General features: G+C 51.0%; 1 protein-coding gene across 2 annotated transcripts in view; it reads left to right on the top strand.

The window, feature by feature from the left end:
• Positions 1 to 23,678, top strand: part of loxl4 (lysyl oxidase like 4) — a 55,005-nt gene that overhangs the window by 11,251 nt on the left and 20,076 nt on the right. For both annotated transcript variants that reach the window (XM_033034152.1, XM_033034153.1), the window contains exons 3-7: positions 992 to 1,170; positions 6,680 to 6,888; positions 17,402 to 17,440; positions 19,264 to 19,477; positions 19,879 to 20,062. In XM_033034152.1, coding sequence (XP_032890043.1) covers positions 992 to 1,170; positions 6,680 to 6,888; positions 17,402 to 17,440; positions 19,264 to 19,477; positions 19,879 to 20,062 — 825 coding nt within the window. The remainder of the gene's footprint in view (positions 1 to 991; positions 1,171 to 6,679; positions 6,889 to 17,401; positions 17,441 to 19,263; positions 19,478 to 19,878; positions 20,063 to 23,678) is intronic.

Raw genomic sequence — 23,678 nt, 5'->3', positions numbered from 1 at the left:
CTCTAGTTGGATATAGGATCGCCCAGTTAGTTGCCTGATAACAGTTGGTGAAGTAACTGTGGAAACAAACAGTTTCTATGTCGCTCTTCCAGGGAGATGCTAACTGCATTTCGTTGTCTCTGTACTGTACACTGACAATGACAATTAAAGTTGAATCTGAATCTGAATCTGAAACAACTGCAGGTGCTAGTTTATACCAAAGATGGACACAAAGTGCTGGAGTAACTCAGCAGGTTGGGCAGCATCTCCGGAGAACGTGGATGGGTTGGGACCTGTCCCCGTCTCGTAGCCACGTTCTCCGGGGAAGGTTGCTGACCCGCTGAGTTACTCCAGCACTTTGTGTGTTTCTTCGGGAAGAAACTGTCCCTGGATCTGCAGGTGTGCGTGCGTCTTCACACTGCCGTACCTCTTGCCTGTTGGGAGAGGGGAGATGTCTCAGAGGTGTGGAGGCTGCTTCCTGCACAGACAGCGGAAACCAGGGGATAGATAGAAGATAGAAGATAGAATCTTTATTTGCCACACGACCAGGGTTGGTGGTATTTGGGATCAAGCCAGACCGTGCAACCTGACCACCTCCAACATCAGCAGAGCTTCTCCGCACCTCACACACGGCCCGCTCAGTGTGAATGTCCCTGCTTTATCTCTCAGCTCACCGTGACATTGTGGCCATAAATCTCATTAAAGTAGCAGAACACTCCTTGTTCTGGAAAGGGTGCAGAGAAGATTCTCGTGGATGTTGCCAGGACTCGAGGTCCTGAATATAGGGAGCGGTTGGGCAGGCTGGACATTATGCAGGAGGCTGAGGGGTTTATAAGATCATACGCGGAATAGATATCATGAATGCACAGTCTTATGATTCCCTGACTGTATCATTCTATCACTCTATCGGTCAATCATTCTATTTCTCTGTCGCTATCTCTCCATCTCTCTCTCTCTCTCTCTCTCTCTCTCCCCTAACCCGATGACTCTCTGACCTTTCACCCGACCACAGGCACCATCTGGCTGGACAACCTGAGTTGCCGAGGAGAGGAGACATCGGTGGAGTCGTGTACCTCCAACGGTTGGGGCATCCACGACTGCAGGCACTCTGAGGACGTAGGGGTTGTGTGCACGGAGAAGAGGCGAGCCGGCTTTGAGAACAAGGAGGCCTTCCAGGATTCTGATCTCCAGGTAGGCTCCGCGCTGTTCCCCTGCCTGCCCTCTCCCCACCTCACTGGAGAAGTTGCAAGATGACTCCCCCAAACCCTCTCTCTGGTCCACTGGCTAACGTTGACTTGAGCCGGTCCCATCGGGGTTGGCAATGTGTGGTTGGGGTTGGATACTCCTGAATTTGACCTGTGGAGCTGTTACATTGATGAACAGAGGTACATTGGGGGTCGTCCACAGATTTTAGAGATACAGCGAGGAAACTGACAACTTCGGCCCACCATGCCCACACCGACCAGTGATTTCCCCCTCCCCCTCCCCCCTGTACACTAGCACTATCCTACATTCTTGGGACAATTTACAATTTTACCAAAGCCAATTCACCTACAAACCCACACGTCTTTGGAGCATGGGTGGAAACCGGAGCACCCGGAGAAAACCCACGCGGTCACAGGGAGAATGTGTAAACTCCACACAGACAGCACCCGTAATCAGGATCGAACCCGGGTCTCGTGGTGTAGGGCAACAACTCTGCCGCTGAGCCACTGTGTCGCGTAGGTCCTTTGAGTGCAGGAGCAATTGTGAGCAGTTTTTGGTCCCATATCTGATAAAGGATGTGCTGACATTAGAGAGGGTCCAGAGCAGATTTATTGAATGATCTTGTGAATGATTGGGTTAACGTATAAATGAACGTTTGACGGCACTGGGCCTGCACTCGCTGGAGTTTAGAAGGATGAGGGGAGACCACATTGAAACTTATCAGATAATGAAAGGCCTGGATAGAGTAGATGTGGAGAGGATGTTTCCACTAGTGAGAGAGTCTAGGTCCAGAGGGCACAGCCTCAGAATGAAAGGGCTTTCCTTTAGAAAGGAGATGAGGCAACATTTATTTAGCTAGAGGGTGGCGAATCTATGGAATTCATTGCCACAGACGGCGGTGGTGGCCAAGTCATTGGGTATTTTTAAAGGGGAGATTGACAAGCTCTTGATTAGTAAGTAAGTGCGTCAAAGGTTATGGGAAGAAGGCAGGAGAATGGGGCTGAGATGGGAAGATAGATCGATCATGATTGAGAGGCAGAGTAGACTCTAAGGGCCGAATGGCCTAATTCTGCTCCTGTGTTTTATGAACTGATGGAATGTGTCCAGTTGACTGGGAGAGCGTATCCTGTCTCTGGCTGGGGTCACTCTTGCTGCTGGGAGTACAGCCGGTGTCTTTATTCCAACCAATCAACCTCAGCTGCCCTGCACACATTCCATCGCACTTCCCATGGTGGTGGGGAATGAATGGGCCGGCTGTTTCCCCACAGCATGGTCCCCATCCCTCTCACACTGCGCCATTATTCTCCGTCACTGCCTGCCGCTCTCCGAGGCCGTGGACAGAAGCTGCCCCGTGCTGGGTCACGAGGTCACCGGCTCACACATGTTCCCCAGTGACACCTCCGTACGCCCGTCCCACTGAGCGCCCGCGTTTACACATCGACTCTGACACCAAGGCATTCCTCTGGAGAGGGCGGCACGGTGGCTCAGCAGTAGAGTCGCAGCCTCACAGCGCCAGAGACCCGGGTTCGATCCTGACTACGGGTGCTGTCTGTACGGAGTTTGTACGTTCTCCCTGTGACTGCGTGGGTTTTCTCCGGGCGCTCCGGTTTTCTCCCACGCTCCAAAGACGTATGGGTTTGTAGGCTAATTGGCTTCTGTAGATTCTGTAGTTTAGAGATACAGTGCAGAAAGAGGCCTTTCGGCCTGCAGAGCGCGCGCCGACCAGCGATCCCTGCACACTAACGCTATCCTAGCGACACACTAGGGACAATTTACAATTATACCAAGCCAATTAACCTACAAACCTGTACATCTTTGGAGTGCGGGAGGAAACCGGACAAATCCCACGCAGGTCACGGGGAGAGCGGGCAAACTATATAAAGACGGCTCCTGTGGTTGGATCGAACCCGGGTCTCTGGCGCTGCAAGGCAGCAACTCTACCGCTGCGCCCTGGATCGTGTGCAGGCGGATAAGTCTTGGCATCATGTTCGGCAGGGTCATTGTGGGCCGAAGGGCCTGTTCCTGTGCTGCACGTGCTCCAGGTTCGAGGACTGCCTGAGAGGAGCCCGCCGTGTGTCATGTCATTAGTCACGTATATCGCAGGCAACAAAGACGTTTCCCACTGTGCCTCCGTACACGTTACAGCAATAATCTCAACTCGGAAAAGAGACGCAGTGGAATGTGGTGGAGCAGCGGATGTTTGGGGGTTGTTGTCCGTGACCGGTTGCCGTGGAGACGGCATTGCCTGTGACCCCGTGTGGAGAATGCGGAGGGTGAGAGGTGGCGGCCTGTTGGGAGGTCGGGACACTGTTGTTGCCAGCCAGCTGTGTCCTGTTGACACATTCCCCACCCTGAGCCAATGCTCCATTCCTGCACCCCCCCCCACCACCCCCACTCCCCTCCCAAGCCAGGCCTTCACCCAGGAGAGGCTGCAGCAGCTGGACATTGTAAGTATTCTTGGAGTTTGTGAAGATGCAGCGTGGAAACAGGCCCTACGGCCTTCTGCTGCTGTCCCCGGATCCCACGGGAACTCAACTACTCAAAATGTAGATACGAGGAATGCAGATGCTTTGGCCTTTAAAAATACAGGCCCCACCGAATCTGCGCCCATCAGCGATCACCCCCGTACACTATCACTGGCCTAACGCTAGGGACAATTTACAATTTTACCAAAGTCAATTAGTCTACAAACCTGCATGTCTTTGGAGTGTGGGAGGAAACTGGAGCACCTGGAGAAAACCCATGCGGTCACAGGGAGAACGTACAAACTCTGTACGGACAACACCCTTTGTCAGGATCATACCCAGGTCTCTGGCGCTGTAAGGCAACAGCTCTACCGCTGCACCACCCTGCTGCCCACTGATGTTGGTTTGCTAAGGAAAGAGACAAAGTGCTGGAGTAACTCAGCGGGTCAGGCAGCATCTGTGGAGAACATGGATAGGCGGTGCTTTGGGTTGGGATAAGACCCTATGAAGAAGGGTTCTAACCTGGAACGTCACCTATCCTTGTTCTCCACAGATGCTGCCTGATCTGTTTCTCCAGCATTTTGTGTCCGTCGACTAAACTGCTCAACCTCTCTTCCCAATGAATAAATAACACTCCCTGTTCCAAAGGACCCTCTATATAGTTTCGAGATATAGCATGGAAACGGGCCCTTCGGCCCACCGAGTCCACGCCGACCATCGATCACCCGTTCACACTCGTTCTACATTCCCCCACTTTCTCATCCACTCCCTGCACACTCGGGCCGATTTACAGATAACCCACATTCCCGCTTGTCTTTGTGATGTGGGAGGAAACCCTCGCGGGGAACGTACAAACCCTGTACAGGCAGCACCCGTAGTTAGGATCAATCTCTGGCGCTGTGAGGCAGCAGCTCTACCTGCTGCACCACCATGCCGCACACCTCTCTATGGTTGTGGCTGACTTTCTTCGACAAGGAATGATAATAATAATAATAATAATAATGGATGGGATTTATATAGCACCTTTCTAATACTCAAGGCGCTTTACATCGCATTATTCATTCACTCCTCAGTCACACTCGGTGGTGGTAAGCTACTTCTGTAGCCACAGCTGCCCTGGGGCAGACTGACGGAAGCGTGGCTGCCAATCTGCGCCTACGGCCCCTCCGACCACCACCAATCACTCACACACATTCACACACATTCACACACAGGCAAAGGTGGGTGAAGTGTATTGCCCAAGGACACAACGACAGTATGCACTCCAAGCGGGATTCGAACCGGCTACCTTCCGGTTGCCAGCCGAACACTTAGCCCATTGTGCCATCTGTCGTCCCGATTGCGCCATCTGTCGTCCCAATGATGTAAGCAGAGGCTGATTGCAGCATAGAACAGCACAGCATAAGTACAGGCCCTTCGGCCCTCAATAATGATGCTGAACATGATGCCAAGTTAAACTAATCTCCTCTGCGAGTACTTGATCCATATAGCCTCCATTCCCCACATATCCATGTGCCTATCCAAAAGCCTCTTAAACAACTCTTTTGCATCTGCCTCCACCACCACCCTCTGTGTAAATAAATGTGCCCCGCACATCTCCTTTAAGCTTTGCTCCTCTCACCTTAAAACCATACCTCCGAGTCTTTGACATTTCCATCCTGGGGGTAAAAGTTCATGTCTTAGGAGCGGAATAAGGCCATTCAGTCCATCAGGTCTACTCCGCCATTCAATCGTGGCTGATCTATCTTTCCCTCTCAACCCCTTTCTCCTGCCTTCTCCCATAACCCCCTGACATCACAAACCTGTCAATCTCTGCCTTAAAAATACCCAATGACTTGGCCTCCATCGCCGTCTGTGGCAATGAATTCCATAGATTCTCCACCCTCTGGATAAAGAAATTCCTCCTCATCTCCTTTCTAAAGGTGCGACCTTTTATTCTGAGGCTGTGCCCTCTGCTGCCCCTAGTGGAAACATCTTCACCACATCCATTCATGTAAAGTCTTTCCATTGGCTGGTTAGCACGCAACTAATGTTTTTCACTTTACACATAGAAACTAAATAACTAACTCTATCCAGGCCCTTCACTATTTGGTAACGTTCAATGAGGTTCTGTCTCAAGAAAGATTCTGACTGTCTACCTCATCTGTGCCTCCTCACCAGCCCAGAAGGGTCTCGGCCCGAAACGTCACCCATTCCTTCTCTCCAGTGATTCTAACCTATCCTGCTGAGTGACTCCAGCATTCTGTGTCGATCCTCGGTGGAGTCTCCCTCGATTCTCTCCCCTGTCAACCCCTGGTGTTTATGAAATATCCTGTTTCTGGCCAGGACCACCCCCTTCATCTCCCACCACCATGTCAGTGGGGGAGCACATCCCCAAAACATCGGCCAACATTGCAGGCACGCACAAAATAAACACAATCAAAGAGGCCTTTGATGGAAACAGTCGCTCCATGAAAGGGCACGAGGGGAGTGTTGCATGTGGGAGGGAGTCAGTGGGGGGGGGGGGGGGGTCTCGCCCCATTAGAAGCTCACGGCAAATCTTGAGTGTACCCTCTCCCCCAGCAAGCAAGGCGGCTGGCTCTCCCACACGCTATTTACCCGTTTCCATGGCGATCTCTTCTTAAGATTTTGACCGCAATGTTGACATAACCGTTTGAAGTTCGGGTCTATAATCTAAATTAAAAATTAATGGTATCCAACCCCTTTGGCGGTTTTCCTCCCTGTGTTACCAGCTGCCTTGATGTGGTTCCTGACAGGATTAGACACATAGTGCCGGAGTAACTCGGCGGATCAGGCAGCATCTCTGGAGAACATGGATAGGTGACGGTTCGGGTCGGGAGCCTTCTTCGGACTGACAATAGGGAGGGGGTGGGAGATGTCCTTCCTCAAATTAGGAGACCAAAACAAGACACTGTTGCTGTGCTGTACTGCCCCAGGTTCCCTGAAGGGGCCCCATCGCTACGCGGGTGGAGATGGGCACTGGGCTGACGGTCTCTCTCTCTCTCTCTCTCTCTCTACCCCTCCCTCAGCGGCAGAACAAGGTGGAGGAGGTGAGGCTGCGGCCCATGTTGGCGTCGGCGCGGAAACGCAACCCGGTGACGGAGGGGGTGGTGGAGGTGAGGTACCAGGGCAAGTGGAAGCAGGTCTGTGACACCAACTGGAACCTCAACAACAGCCGGGTGGTGTGTGGGATGCTGGGCTTTCCTGCAGAGCTCCCCGTTAACACGAAGATCTACAGGTAGGTCCTGACCTTACACCCTGGAGACACAGTGCCAAAACAGGCCCATCGGCCCACCGAGCCCGCGCCGACCAGCTATTACACTTGCACTGTCCTACACACTAGGCCGTAGAAATACAGCGCGGAAACAGGCCCATCGGCCCACTGAGTCCATACTGACTATATGTTTCTATAAGATCACCTCATCCTAAATTCCAGTGAATATAAGCCCAATTGTCCCATTCTTTCATCATATGTCAGTCCCGCCATCCCGGGAATTAACCTGGCGAACCTACACTGCACCCCTACAATAGCAATAATGTCCTTCCTCAAATTAGGTAACCAAAACTGCACGCAATACTACAGGTGTGGTCTCACCACGGCCCTGTAGGACTTTAACTCAAATCCTCCCGCAATGAAGGTCAACATGCCAATATCTTTCTTCACTGCCTGCACAAGAGTCGCCCCGTTTCTGGCATCTTCAAAGCCACCGCACATGGGTCTGTCACAAGCAGCAATTGTTCAAACTCAGGGACCCTGTCTGGGTTATTCCATCCCACTCTGCCCCCCCCCCCCCCCCCCCCCCCCCACCCTGGTGGGGTCACGCTGCCGCCCTGCTTGGTGTGGGATGTGTGAGCTTGTGTCCGCTCCACAAACATGCTGCAGAGTTGTGTTTGTGCAGATCAGCCGCTGTGGCACGGCCTGGCCGGTGGGTCACATGGCCCAGCACAGCCCCCATGAAGACCAGCACCTTCCCAGCCCCCACTCGCTCCACAGATGCCGTCCCCTCGCGCCTCTGTAACCCAACAGTGGCTCCTCACGTCCTCCAAAGCTAATGCCTTCTGGAATGCAGTTCTGAGAATGTGCATTTGTCCTCTCCTTGCCAAGCTCTGAGAAATCCTCATTTAAACACAAGGAGACTTCTGTTTCCACTGGAATGACCTGACCACACTTTAGTATTTCTGGAGATGTTTACTTTCACCTGTGTGAGACAGCAGTTATGTTCCCTCGTCCCCCCTTCTCCCCTTTCCACCCCTCCCCCCGTCCCCCCGTATCCCCCATCCCCCCGTCCCTCTCTCCCCCTCTCTCCCCCTCTCTCCTCTCTCCCCCCTCGCCCCTCCCCACCCCGTCACCCCTTTCCCCTTCCCTCTCTCCTCCCCTTCCCTCTCTCCCCCTCTCCCTCCCCCTCTCTCCCTCCCTCTCTCTCCCTCTCTCTCTCCCTCTCTCCCTCTCTTCCTCCCTCTCCCCGTCTCTCCCCCTTCTCTCTCCCCCTCTCCTTCCCTCTCTCTCCCTCTCTCTCTCTCTACCTCTCTCTCTCCCTCTCTCCCTCTCTCCCTCTCTCCTCCTCTTTCCCCCTCTCTCTCCCTCTCTATCCCTCTCCCCCCGTCACCCCTCCCCCTCCCTCTCTCCCCCCTCCCTCTCTCCCCCTCCCTCTCTCCCCCTCCCTCTCTCCCCCTCCCTCTCATCCCCCCTCACTCTCTCCCCCCTACTCTCTCCCCCCCTCTCCCTCCCCCCCCCTCTTAACATAATAGATATTTAACATATCACTCTGTAAAACCCATAATAAATGACAAACGGTCAGCATATATATTTTAAAAAACAGACGAATAAGTAGACAACATTAGTGCAAAGTCAAAAACAATGCCCCAAGTCCATGTAGTTTGTAGCCTATTTGGAGGTTGTGGTGTTTACTAGCCTGATGGTTGCAGGGAAGACACTGTTCCTGAACCTGGACGTTTTCAGGCTCCTATACCATCTGATATAGTTTTTCTGAGAATATGATTCTCAGCATTGTAGCTGGCCAGTTCCAGTGACACGGTCCAATGTCCACAATGAGGTAGTTGCTACTCCTGGTCAATCTCAGCTCCTGCAACTTTGAGTTTTTGGACTCTGAGACGGGCAGGAGATTTGAAGAATGAAGAAAATGAACCTGTTTACTATGCGTAGTAACTTTGGAATGCACGGAATCTTTTCCCAACTATTGGATGATCCAACTTGTTTGCTACGGGGAAGGGAGAAACATTTTGTTCCCTGCAGGTTCCAGGGAAATGCTGCCAGCATGCAAAAGGAAACATTTTTATTTCCCGAAACTCTGAGTTTAGCTTCTGTCCTGAATACCAAATCATGACCAAACTGTTGTAAGAGGAAATGGGAAAAGTGAAAATGAACTTGGCCAGGGTAGAACGTTCCGGACCTTTTAGTATCCAGTTCTTTGATCAACTCCTTTCGAACATACCTTTAGAAAGGAAATGAGGGGGAATTTCTTTAGAGGGTGGTGAATCTGTGGAATTCATTGCCGAAGATGGCGGTGGAGGCCAAGTCAGTGGGTATTTTTAAAGCGGACATTGGCAGATTATTGATAAGTGCAGTGCGGGTGTCAGAGGTTATGGGGAGAAGGCTGGAGAATGAGGTTGAGAGGGAAAGATAGATCAGCCATGATTGAATGGCGGAGTAGACTCGATGGGCAGATTGGCCTAATTCTGCTCCGATGACTTATCAAGTCAACCAACGTTAGACGTTGTGTAATGTTTAAGTGTCACAGACGGGTCGTCTTTCTCTGGCACCGGGCCGCTCATGATCCCGGACCGGTACGGTAGAGTTGCTGCCTCACGGCGCCAGAAAGCCGGGTTCCACCCTGACCACGGGTGCTGTCTGTATGGAGTTTGTACGTTCCACCTGTGACCGCGTGGGTTTTCTCCAGGTTCTCCAGGTTTCCTCTCACGTTCAAAGACGTGCAGGTTTGTAGGTTCATTGGCTTCAATAACATTGTAAATTGTCCCTGGTGTGTGTAGGATGGTGCTAGTGCACGGGATGATTGCTAGTCGGTTCCGGACTCAATGGGCTGAAGTGCCTGTTTCCACGCTGTACCTCTAAAGTAAATTAAACTAACCCACCTCCATCTGCCAGGAGACAGGCTCCATGGAGAGCTGTTTATGAAGCCCAGGCTGATATAAGCCATTCAGCCCTTTGAACCATGATAACTCTCGACACAAGATCTCCAGTTAAACACTGTTGTCCACACACGTTAGTCGTCTGCTCAGTCTGCACACCACTTCAGTATTGGGCATCTACCTGTTCCCTTCAGACAGTTCCTGTAGAAGTCCAGCCCTTCCAGAACCTCCCTGGACGACAAGCTCCCTCCATCCCCAACTTGGTCCGCAGTTAGGAGCGGCACGTTCTCCCTGTGGGCTTTCTCCGGGTGCTCCGATTTCCTCCCACGTTCCAAAGACGCATGGATTTGGAGGTGAATTGGCTTTGGTTAAAAATTGTAAATTGTCCCTAGTGTGTAGGATAATGATAATGTGATCAGTGGTCGGTGTGGACTCGGTGGGTCGAAGGGCCTGTTTCTGCGTTTTATCTCTAAACTGAACTAAGGTAAACTAGACTGTGGGAGGTGCTCGGTGGGTCTGGCTCTGTTGATGGAGAGAAGGAAAACAGGAAGACTTGCTCAACGTGGAATGTTCTGCAGATGGTTCTGGGTGTTATTTTCTGATTCCTGTTAGGACAACATATTCTTTGCTATTTTTAACACCTGTTTCCCTTGTGAATTATTCTTGGATGTGGCTTCAATTGGTGTACTTGTAATCCGGTGGTTCAAAGTCGTAATCCTGGGTGGAATTTAAAGTGGCTGGGTCAATAACTCAGCAACAAGGGGCCAGGATCAGACACATCAGACCATGTCTTCACAAATGCAGACTGAGGAGAGGAGGGAGGGAGGGGGGGGGGGGGGGGGGGGGTTAGAGATCAAGCCAGAGAGGGGCTGGGCACCAAACACTAGAGGGTAGATGCAGTGGTGCAGCGGTAATGTTGCTGCCTTACAGCACAGGAGAACCAGGTTCGATCCTGACTACAGGTGCTGTCTGTACGGAGTTTGTACGTTCTCCCTGTGTGCGTTCTCTGCGGTTACTCCAGGTGCTCTGGTTTCCTCCTAAACTCCAAAGACGTACAAATTTATGGGTGATATATGCTCTCCTCAAAGTCCTCAACGACCTCCTCACCTCTGCTGACACTGGTTCCCTCAACATCCTCATCCTCCTCGACCTGAGCGCAGCCTTCGATACAGTGAACCATAACATCCTGCTCACCAGACTCGAAGACCTCGGCATTGAAGGCTCTGCATTCAGCTGGCTCCGTTCCTACCTTTCCAACAGATCCCACTTCATCTCTCTCCACAACCACACCTCTGCTACAGCCACAGTCACTCAAGGCGTCCCCCAAGGCTCCGTACTCAGCCCCCTCCTCTTCATCATCTACATCCTCCCCCTTGGTCAGATACTCCGCCACTTCAACCTGGACTTCCACTGTTACGCCGATGACACCCAGATCTACCTTGTCAACAAATCCCCCCACAACCCCCCCCTCTCCCATATCAACTCTTATTTGTCAGCTATAAAAACCTGGATGCAACATAATTTCCTCAAACTCAACAGCGATAAAACAGAATTCCTCCTCATAGGCTCCAAAGCCACACTCAGCAAAATCAATAACCCCACTCTCACCATCGACGGCACCACTGTCTCCCCATCTCCCCAGGCCCGCAACCTTGGCGTGATCTTTGATTCCACCCTCTCCCTTGAGCCTCACATCCGCCATGTCATTAAAACCTCCTTCTTTCATCTCCGCAACATCGCCAAACTCAGACCCTCTCTCACACCGCCCGCTGCTGAAAGACTCATCCATGCCTTCATCTCCTCCCGACTGGACTATTGCAACTCACTTCTCCTTGGCATCAGCTCCACCTACATCAACCGACTCCAACTGGTCCAGAACGCAGCCGCCCGACTCATCACCCACACAAAATCCTGGCATCACATCACTCCAGTCCTCAAACAACTTCACTGGCTTCCCATCTCCCACCGGATCACCTACAAAATCCTGATCCTCACCTACAAAGCCCTCCACCATCTGGCCCCCCCATATCTCACTGACCTCCTCTCCCCCTACCAACCCTCACGGTCCCTCAGATCCACATCAGCCAGTCTCCCCTCCATCCACAAGTCCAACCTCCGCAGTTTAGGGGACAGAGCCTTCTCCAGGGCAGCTCCCAGGCTCTGGAACTCCCTCCCCCAACTGATCCGCAATTCCGTGTCCCTCACCATCTTCCAGTCCCGCCTCAAGACCCATCTCTTCACCTCTGCCTATCCTTAGCCCCACGTCCCCCTCCCTTTTCATCTGTGCATTAATTGCCTTATTATTGTGTTTTGTATTGAATTCTGTCTTTACTTTGTGTACTAGTCATGTCTCTACTATTTATTTCATTCCCCTTACATGTTTTTCCTCTACCTGCAACATTTTTGTAAGGTGTCCTTGAGACTCTTGAAAGGCGCCCATAAATAAAATTTATTATTATTATTATTATTATAGAAAACATAGAAAATAGGTGCAGGAGTAGGCCATTCGGCCCCTTCGAGCCTGCACCGCCATTCAACCCTGTACCTGCCTTCTCTCCATACCCCCTGATCCCTTTAGCCACAAGGGCTACATCTAACTCCCTCTTAAATATAGCCAATGAACTGGCCTCAACTACCTTCTGTGGCAGGGAATTCCACAGATATGGCTTTGGTTTAAATTTTAAATAGTTCCTAGTGTGTAGGATTGCGCTAGAGTATGGCATGACTGCTGGTCAGCACGGACTCGATGGGCCTAAGGGCCTGTTTCTGCACTGAGATTTAGACTTATCTCACGCTTTGTGTGTTTTCATCTCTGACCTTAGTCCAACCAACTGCCACTCCATAGACGTGCGGGTTCGTAGGTTAATTGGCTTCGGTAGAGTCATCGAGTGATACAGTGTGGAAACAGGCCCTTTGGCCCAACTTTCCCCCACCAGGAAACATATCTCAGCTACACTAATCCCACCTGCCTGTGTTTGCTCCATATCTCTCCAAACTTGTCCTATCCATGTACCTGTCTAACTGTTTCTTAAATGTTGGGATAGTCCCAGCCTCAACAACCTCTTCTGGCAGCTTGTTCCATACACTCACCAACCTTTGTGTGAAAAGGTTACCCCTCAGATTCCTATTAAATCTTTTCCCCTTCACCTTGAACCTATGTCCTCTGGTCCTCGATTCCCCTACTCTGGACAAGAGATTCTGTGCATCTACCCAATTTATTCCTCATGATTTAATACACTGGCGTTGTATATTGTCCCTGTCACAGTGTGATGTGCAGGTCTATGCTAGTGTACGGGTGAAGACTGGATGACGTGGTCTCGGTGGGCCGAAGGGTCTGTTTCTGCGCTGTATATCTAAAGTCTATAGTAAAGTCGAAACTCTCTGTAATTTCTTGTGTAATTGGGCAAAATGCCAACTTGGTCGGCATAGACAAGTTGTGCCTGAGGGGATGATTCCGTGTGCTCCATCTCGACGACCCTGATAGCCGATTCTTTATTTAGAGGCTGCTATTCCTGGTTTAGACACCCCAGCGGGGGAAACATGGTCCCCTCATCCACCCTGGCAGCCCCTGAGAATTTCAACGAGGTCTCTACTCGTTTCTCCGACTCCTGGAGAACATTGGCTCACTCTGCATAACCTCACCCTGTATCACAACCCTCTGTACCAAGAGATGTAATTTACTCCAAGCTATCATTAGTTAAAATAACTTCAGGAAACTAACCACTTTCCGAAAAAGTTTGCAATGAATGTTAGACATGGCGCAAAACACATGGACCATATGATGATATTACCCTTCCAATTGCGAATAGGTGTTTTAAAAGAGAAGATTTACAAGGATATTGCCAGGACTTGGGAGAGGTTGCGTAGGCGAGGACATTGTTCCATGGAACGCAGGAGGATGAGGGGGTGATCTTATAGAAGTGTAAAAAATCATGAGTAATAGATGGGGTAAATAGGCCTTTATCCAGAGTAGTTGATTCGAGAACGATAGGACAGGTTTAAAGTGAGGTGGGGAGGGAATGATTTAATAGGAACCTGAGGGGCAACGTTTAACACAAACGGTGGTGGGTGTATGGAACGAGCTGCCAGAGAAGGTAGTTGAGGCTGGGACTATCACAATGTTTAAGAAACATTTGGACGAGTGCATGGATAGGAGAGGTTTGGAGGGATGTGGGCCAAACGCAGATAGGTGGGACTAGTGTTGATGGGACATGTTGGTCGGTGTGGGCAAGTTGGTCGGTGTGGGCAAGTTGGGCCGAAGGGCCTGTTTCCATGCTGTATGAGTATTACCAGTATGATTTCCATGACCAGCCAAGGCACAGTTTATGAGACCAGTAGCTTTACTCTTGAATTGAATACAGCACGGTGGTGTAGCGGGTAGAGCCGCTGCCTCACAGCGCCAGTGACACGGGTTCAATCCTGACCTCGGGTCCCAGTGACCGCATGGGCTTCCTCCGGGCGCTCCGGTTTCCTCCCACATCCCAAAGACGTGCAGGTTTGTAGCTTAATTGGCCCTCTGTAAATTGTCACTAGTGTGTAGGGTGTGGGTGAGAAAGTGGAATAACATGGAATTAGCGTGATCGATGGTCGGCGTGGAATCCGTTGGCTGATGGTCCTGTTTCCGTGCAGTAGCTCAAAAAACTAAAAGTATGCCCTCTAGTCTCTGTCCATTCCACGCATCCTCCCTTATTTGCTCTTATATATTTAAAGATATAAACACTGATGATATTTTGAGTGCTATGCTGCGATCGTGGTTAGCTGTGGTCTCTCCCTCTCTATATATAGCTCCTGGTGTTTTTTCTCACAGCAGGCTGGACAAATAACTCGGATGTCCTAATGCTGGGGTAAAAACATTTGCTTGTGGCCAAGGGCAGTGGCAGGAATTGTGTGGGAGGGAGGTGGAAAGGCACGCTGACCTATGTTGGTCAAGGGTGGAGGTACTCTCCTTGACCTGAACCAGGAAAGACAATAGAGCAGGAACAGCACAGGAACAGGCCCTTCGGCCCACAATGTCCGTGCCCAACATGATGCTAAGACCAACTCTTATCTGCCTGCATAACATGATCCAGGACGGCACAGTGGCGCAGCGACACAGTTGCTGCCTTACAGCGCCAAAGAGCCGAATTTGATCCTGACTACAGGTGCTTGTTTGTATGGAGTTTGGACTTTCTCCCTATGACCTCCGTGAGTTTTCTCCAGGATCTCTAGTTTCCCCCCACACTCCAAAGACATACAGGTTTGTAGGTTAATTGGCTTGGTAAAATTGTGAATGGTCCCTAGTGTAGGATAGTGTTAGTGTGCGGGGATCGCTGGCCGGCACTGGAAACATATCCCTCTGTTCCCTGCATATCCAAAAGTCACTTAAACGGCACTATCGTATCAGCCTCCAACACCACCCCCAGCAGCTCCAGGTATTCACAACTCTCTGTAAAAAACAATACCCCGCACATCTCCTTTAAACTTTGGTAAACACAAAATGCTGGAGTAACTCAGCGGGACAGGCAACATCACTGGAGAGAAGGAATGGGTGACGTTTCGGGTCGAGACCCGTCTTCAGACTGAACTTTAAACCTTGCCCTTTTCATCTTAAAGCGATACTCCCACAACCAAAGTTGCTCCTCAGGTTCCTATTAAATCTTTCCCCCCCCTAAATCTTAAACCTATGTCCTCAGGTTCAACATTCCCCTACTCTGGGCACGAGATTCTGTGCGTCTACCCGATCTATTTCTCTCATGATGTTGGACACCTCTATAAGATCACCTCTCATCCTCCTGCGCTCCATGGACTAAAGTACTAGCCTGTAACAATGCCTCCCTGTAGCCCAGGACCTCGAGTCCTGGCAACGGCCTCGTAAATCTTCCCGGCACCCTTTCCAACTCAATGGCATTGTTCCTGTATTTTGGGCCCTGTCTCCGGTGCCAGGCTCCTGCTGGATGTGCCTTTCCCCACCACAAGTACGAGTAACTGGAACACCTTGTAACGATGGCGGTCACTGAAGGGGAGCAGTGGCTTCTATTTTTACCTGAATTTGGCAATTATAACCCCCTCAGAGCCAGGAGTGGTCTCTTGATGTCTGTGGGACATTTACCGGATCTTCGACAGATCGGGTGAATGCACAGAGCCTTTTACTCAGTGGGGGAAATCAAGATCCAGAGGACATAGGTTTAAGGAGAGGGTTAAGGGAGGGTGGGAGATTTAATAGGAATCTGACTGCTAAATTTTTTTACACACTCAAAGGGTGGTGGGAGTATGGAACGAGCTGCCGGAGGAGGCAGCTGAGGCAGGTACTATTGCAATGTTTAAAAGTGCAGGGAAGATTTACGAGGCCCATCGAGTCTACTCCGCCATTCAATCATGGCTGATCTCTGCCTCCTTATCCTGTTTTGCTGCCATCTCCCCGTAACCCTTGACACCCGATCTAATCAAGGATTTGTCTATCTCTACTTTAAAAATCTCCGCTGACTTGGCCTCCATAACCCTCTGTGGCAATGAGTTCCGCAGATTAACTACCCTCTGACTAAAGAAGTTCCTCCTCACCTCCTTTCTAAAAGGGCGCCCTTTAATTCTAATGTTGCCAGGACTCGAGGGTCTGAGCTACAGGGAGAAGTTGAGCAGACCAGAACTTTATTCCTTGGAGTGTTTTAGGATGTGGGGTGATCTTACAGAGGTGTATAAAATCATGAGAGGAATAGATTGGGTGAATGCACAGAGTCTGTTACTCGGAGTAGGGGAATCGAAAACCAGAGGATGTAGGTTTAAGATGGGGGGGGGGGGGGAAAGATTGAATCGGAACTTGAGTGTTAACTTTTTTACACAAAGGGTGGTGGGTGCATGGTGTTAATGTGAGAGGGGAAAAGTTTAAAGGAGATGTGTGGGGTAATTTTATTTTTCACAGCGAGTGGTGGGTGTGTGGAATGCACTGCCGGTGGGGGGGGTGGGGGGGGGGGGGGGGGTGGGGGGGGGCTGGTGGTGGAGGCAGATAAGATAGTGGCATTTTAGAGACTTTTAAATATGCACATGGATATGCAGGTAATGGAGGGATATGGATCATGTGCAGGCAGATAAGATATGACCTTGGCATTGTGTTTGGCACAGGCAATGTGGGTTGTAGGGCCTGTTCCTGCGTTGTACTGAACCAGGGTCCCGAGTCCATGTTCTCCAGAGATGCTGCCTGTCCCTCTGAGTTACTCCACCACTTTGTGTCCTTTTGTGTGTTGCCCAACATCTGCAGTTCTTTGTTTTTCTGCTGCACTGTTCTATTTAGAGTTTAAAGATACAGCGTGGAAACAGGCCCTTCGGCCCACCGAATCCGTGCCAACCAGCGACCAACCCGTACACTAGCACTATCCCACACACTGGGGACAATTTCCAATTTTACCGAAGCCAATTAACCTACAAACCTGTACATCTTTGGAGTGCAGGAGGAAACCGGAGCGCCCCGAGAAGACCCACGTGGGCACGGGGAGAACGTTCAAACTCCACACAGACAGCACCTCGTAGTGAGGATGGAACCTGGGTCTGTGGCGCTGTGAGGCGGCTACTCTACCGCTGCGCCACCGTGCCGCCCAGCGCTCTGTGCCGAGTCTACACTTTGTGCCGATGGTGCTGGTAAGAAAGTAATCTCTTGCATTCTTTTGTTGCAGGAAGCTGTGGGATCAAAAGATGAAAAATCCCAAAACCAGGTAGGAAAACGGCGTTACTCTGGGCAATTCATCAATCATTGTCCCACAGAGACCACGCTGACGTCTGCCCCTGTCCTCCCCCTGACCCTCGCACACACTGAGCTCATTTAGCAGTCTCACTTTTATTGAGGCTATAAAGTAGTCAGCAGCTTTGTAGTAGCTGAGATGTAAATAGGTGGGGGACGGGAGAGGGAGAGTGAAGACAGTACTTCACATGCACCTCCTGCAACCCTATGCTCCCGATGAGGCCTCCATCACTTCAGAACAGTCTCGGCCCAAAACGTCACCTATTCCTTTCCTCCAGAGATGCTGCCTGACCCGCTGAGTTACTCCAGCTTTTTGTGTCTGTTTCCAGCACACAACTGTCATTTCGCAAAACACTTGCGCTCAGTTTGCCTTTGCCTGCGCGATCTCCTGGTGGCCAAACAATTTAGCTCCCCTTCCCATTCCCACTCCCACACTGACCTTTCTGTCCCGGGCCTCCTCCACTGTCAGAGTGAGGCCACAAGCAAACTGGAGGAACAGCACCTCGTATTTGACTTGGGCAGTTTACACCCCAGCGGCGTTAAAATTGATTTCTCTAATTTGAAGTAACCCCTGCATCTCCTCCCTTCTCTTCTCCCCGACCCTAGTCGTCATGCTCATGTCATCCATATATCCCTTCGTTATCACCTCTTCCACAGCCCATAATGGTCTCCATTTTTCCATGGTCATCGGTGCCGGCTCTGATTTGTCCTGAACATTTTCATATCTCTAGTTTCCCTCTCCCATGACTCTCAGTCTGAAGAAGGGTTTTGACCCGAAACGTCACCAATTCCTTTTCTCCAGAAATGCTGCCTGACCCGCTGAGTTACTCCAGCATTTTGTGTCTATCTTTAGTTTAGTTTATTGCCACGTGTGCCGCGGTACAGTGAAAAGCTTTTGTTGCGTGCTATCCAGACAGTGGAAAGACTGTACATGATTACCTGAATCAACACAAAACTAGGCGACTGATTCATTGTATACTAGCACTCATTGCACACAGCTTCTCTCTGTATCTCTGTAGCACGCCACAATAAATAGGCCAACCAAGCAACCAACCAAGACCTACCTGGTCTCCTGGTTGCTGACCATTTTCACTCCCCTTCCCATTCCCACACTGACCTTTCTGTCCTGAGCCTCCTCCACTGTCAGAGTGAGGCCACAGGCAAACTGGAGGAAAGACAGCTTACGCCCCAGCGGTATGAACGTTGAGTATAGAAAAAAGGAACTGCAGATGCTGGTTTACACAAAAAAAAGGACACAGAGTACTGGAGTAACTCAGCAGGTCAGGCAGTATCTCTGGAGAACATGGACAGGTGACGTGGAACATTGAATTCTTCAATTTAAAACAACGCACACATTTCCCCCATCATCTATCCACCCCCCCCCCCTACCCCACCCGTTACCCTGCTCCTTCCCCCTCCTCTGTACACTCATCTCCCGCCCCCTTCTACCCATATCCCCCCCCCCCCCCTCCGGCTTTACAGTTCACTTCTCTCCTTATCCGACAGACATTTCCACCACCAGCCTTTGTCACTTGGTCCACCCATCTGCCAATGGCCCCCCCTCACCCGTATCCACCTACAGTGAAAAGGTTTTGCATGCTGTCCAAACAGATCAGATATACTATACATTGACACAGTCAGTTCAATAGGTAGAGCAAAGGGGAAGGTACAGAGTGCAGAATATAGTTCTCAGCATTGTAGCGCATGAGTTCCATAGATAAAGACCAATGTCCACAGTGGGATAGAGGTGAATTGGACAGTACTCTAGCTTATGCTGAATTCTTAACCCCCCTCCAGGCTATACTCGGCCGTGAGGAAGCGGAGTTTCTGGGTGCACCAGGTTGGCTGCGGAGGCACCGAGCCTCACATGTCGGAGTGCCGGCTGCGTGTATCTGCTGGGAAGAAGGTCCACCCATGTGAGAGGGGTATGCACGCCATCGTCAGCTGTGTGGCGGGACCCGCCTTCTCCCAGGGCACCGGCTCTCGCTTCCGGAAGGCCTACCGTGCCGAGGTGAGGCTCCTGCACCTGGCCTCTCCCTTGAGTTGGGTAGAGTCGAGTTGGGTAGAGTCGGGTTGGGTAGAGTCGGGTTGGGTAGAGTCGGGTTGGGTAGAGTCGGGTTGGGTAGAGACGGGTTGGGTAGAGTCGGGTTGGGTAGAGACGGGTTGGGTTGGGTCGGGTTGGGTTGGGTTGGGTCGGGTTGGGTTGTGTTGGGTTGGGTTGGGTGGGGTGGAGTTGGGTTGGGTTGTGTTGGGTTGGGTTGGATGGGGTGGAGTTGGGTTGGGTAGGGTAGGGTTCGGTAGGGTTGAGTTGGGTAGAGTTGGGTTGGGTTGGGTTGGATGGGGTGGAGTTGGGTTGTGTTGATCCGAACTTCATGATGCTTATACTCTGCCGTGCGGCGTGTGTTTCCACAGCAACCACTGGTGAGGCTGAAGGGGGGAGCGCAGATTGGCGAGGGCAGGGTGGAAGTGCTGAAGAACGGCAAATGGGGCACAGTGTGTGACGACCGCTGGAACCTGCTATCGGCCAGTGTGGTGTGCCGGGAACTCGGCTACGGCAGTGCTAGGGAGGCTCTGTCTGGCGCACGACTCGGACAAGGTCAGTGAAGCATGGCGATGGGGGGGGGGGGGAGGGGGGGGGGGGGGGAGAACAGGGCTGAGAAAGACCCGGGTTTGACTCTGACAGTCTGTACGGAGTTTCTACCTTCTCCCTGTGACCGCGTGGGTTTTCGTCGGATGCTCCGGTTTCCTCTCGTGCTCTAAAGACGTGTAGGTTTGTAGGTTAATTGGCTTCGGTAAAATTTGTTAAATTATCCCTAGTGTGTGGAATAGTGCTAGTGTACGGGGTGATCATTGGTCGGCATGGACTCGATGGGCCGAAGGGCCTATTTCTGCGCCGTATCTCTGAAGTTTAAATGTGGGCCGAACTCGGGCAAATGGGACTAGCTTGCATGGGGTATCTTGTCTAAGTGTGGACACGTTGGGCTTGTTTCCACGTAGCACGACTCTACGACTGTGACCTTCCGCGCATCTTCACCACACCCGATGCAAGGTGTCGGCTCCAGTTTATTTCCAAGGCTAATGACGGGTTGGGAGAGCTGAGAATAGCCTCCGCTTTGTGGTGGGAGATTGGGGATAATGGTGGCTTTCGATGGGTTGGGAGTTCAATCCCCTTCGGCAGCACCAGGATACTTCCCTTCAGAGTCTCTTGCCCAGAGTCGGGGAATCGAGGACCAGAGGATATACATTTAAGGTGAAGGGGAAAAGATTCAATAGGAATCTGAGGGGTGACTTTTTCACACATAGGGCGGTGAGTGTATGGAACGAGCTGCCCTGAGGAGATAGTTGAGGCAGGGACTATCCTAAAGTTTAAGGAACAGTTAGACAGGTACAAGGATAAGACAGGTTTGGAGGGATATGGGACAAACACAGGCAGGTGGGACAGAGAGGAAACATCTCTAGAGAACATGGATAGGTGACGTTTGGGGTTGGTCTCAAGACGGATACATGGATAGGACAGGTTTAGAGAGATATGGGCCAAACGCAGGCAGGTGGGACTAGTGTAGCTAGGACATGTTGGCCGGTGTGGGTATGTTGAGCCGAAGGGCCTGTTTCCACGCTGTATGACTCTATAACGTGGTAAGACGAAGAGCAAGAATGGGAGGTGGCCCTTTGGCCCATCGAGGCGTTCCCTGCCACCGAGCGAGGACAGGATTGATGTGGGAGGGATCTCATTGAAACCGACCGAATAGTTAGTGAAAGCCGGGATAGAGTGGATGTGGAGAGGATGTTTCCTTTAGGGATAGAACATGGAAACAGGCCCATCAGCCCACCACCCACAGGCCCTTCGGCCCACCAGCCAAATGCTGGCCTTGGATACCTAGATCAAAGTATTGGATACGGTCAAATGATCTTCTTATCGAGTCCACATCACAAGATTAGAAATTGTTCAGCCTGAGCTAAACCCCCTTCTCAGCATCTGCATCCAATGTGCTTCTTGTGCGTGGTGGTGGAAAGATTGTGATCTCTCTTTCCTTAACCCCGGTCAAATGATAAACTTGTCCTTTCTCACAAGATGCTACAGTTCGTGTCCTCACGCACATTCTTCAGACTTTAGTGATACACCAGGGAAACAGGCCATTCGGCCCATCGAGTCCACACCGACCATCGATCACCCGTTCACACCAGTTCTATGTTGTCCCACTTTCTCATCCACTTGGGGCGATTTCTAGAGGGCCAATTAACCTACAATCCATCACGTCTTTGGAGTGTGGGAGAAAACCGGAGCACCCGGAAGAGACCCGCGCCGTCACGGGGAGAACTTGACCACGTGGGTTTGGGCGGCACAGTGGTGCTGCCTCTCAGCGCCAGAGACCCGGGTTTGATCCTGACTACGGTGCTGTCTGTATGTAGTTTGTAGGCTGTCCCTGTGGTCACGTGGGTTTTCTCCGGGTGCTTCAGTTTCCTCCCACATCCCAACAACATGCGGGTTTGTAGGTTAATCGGCCTGTGTTACATTGCCTCCTAGCCTGTAGGGCGTGGATGAGAAGATGGGATAATATAGAACTAGTGTGAATGGGTGATCGACGGTTGGCACGGACTTGGTGGGCCGAAGGGCCTGTTTCCATGCTGTGTCTCTAAACTAAACTAAATGCACAAACTCCACACAGGCGAGGTCGGGATCGAACCCGGGCGTCTGGTGCTGTGGGCAGCGGCACTACCCGCTGTGCCACCGTGCCCCCCCCTCTCTGCGTGGCTCACCGTTGAGTTAGGGAGGCCATCTCAGAGAGTTCCTCCTCTCGTTTAGCCTCACTGTCTCTCCACGAATCCCTCCAACAGCTCAGAATTTGGGAATATATCTTCACGGCCGAGAGCTGTAATCTGTTCTGGCTTTAATTAGAACCTTTCACAAATAAGGGGTTGTCTGTGTACTTACATTTAACATTTGTTTATTGGACAGCATTCCTTCAAAAGCATAATTGCTGTGATAATGTTCAGTATTGCCAAGGTAACACGCCTGTCAGTGTACACTCACTGTCGGGGTATCTGCTCAGAGGCATTGTTTACCTGGATACAGTTGCTGTGCTGCAGATAAATTCATTCGTTACAGGAGCATAATTAAGCCATTCAGCCCATCAAGTCTACTCCGCCATTCAATCATGGCTGATCTATCTTTCCCTTTCAACCCCATTCCCTTTCCTTCTCCCCATGACCCCTGACACCTGTACTAATAAAAAATCTGCAATCTCTGCCTTACAAATACTCCACAGCCGTCGGCGGCAATGAATTCCACAGATTCACCACCCCCTCAGGCTAAAGGAATCTCCTCATCTTTCTAAAGGTGCGTCCTTTTTATTTTAAGGCTGTGGCCTGTGGTCCTAGACTCTCCCACTGGTGAAAACATCTTCTCCACATCCACTCTAACCAGGCCTTTCATTATTCGGTACATTTCAATGCCCGTGCTATTAAGAAAAAATTGTGCAGGCCAGGACTTTATTCCTTGGAGCGCAGGAGGATGAGGGGTGATCTTACAGAGGCGTATAAGGTCATGAGGGGAATAGATCGGGTCAATGCACAGAGTCTGTTCCCGGGGTACGGGAATCTATTCCTCTCATGATTTTCAACACCTCTCGAAGATCACCCCTCATCCTCCTGCCCTCCACGGATTATCTCCCAGCCTGCCCAACCCCTCCCTATAGTCCAGGCCCTCGAGTCCTAGCACCAATTCAATGCTTCTCAAGGGATGACGAGGGAGGGGCAATAAATGCTGGCCTTGCCGGCAATGATCACTGACTCAGATGTGTGACCCAAGGGATAAAAGCTTGCTCAATAATCAGTTGCTGCTAATGTTTAGAAAACCTGGCTCCATGCATTCTCAGCCGGGACACAAGATATTTTACAAAACAGTGTTTGGCGGCTGGCACGTGGAATTGTTTTGATCTTTCATTCATCTCGCAGTCAGCCTTGCAACTGAATTAATCCTAAACCAGACGACAGTTTTAGAGAGAACATCCATCCTTCCCACGCTCGGCCCCGGCTTAATAGGTAGAGTACAATAGGTGGAGCAAAGGGGAAGATACAGAGTGCAGAATATAGTTCTCAGCAATGTAGTGCATCAGATATACAAACAAAGTCCAATATCCACAATGGGGTAGAGGTGAATCGGACAGTTCCTTCGCTTACGGAAGGCTGTTCAGAGTTTAGAAGGATGAGGA

The sequence above is a fragment of the Amblyraja radiata genome, chromosome 15 (genome assembly GCF_010909765.2).
Source record: "Amblyraja radiata isolate CabotCenter1 chromosome 15, sAmbRad1.1.pri, whole genome shotgun sequence".
NCBI lineage: Eukaryota > Metazoa > Chordata > Chondrichthyes > Rajiformes > Rajidae > Amblyraja > Amblyraja radiata.
Note: the sequence above shows the minus strand (reverse complement) of the source record. Positions and strands in the feature narration are given on the sequence as shown.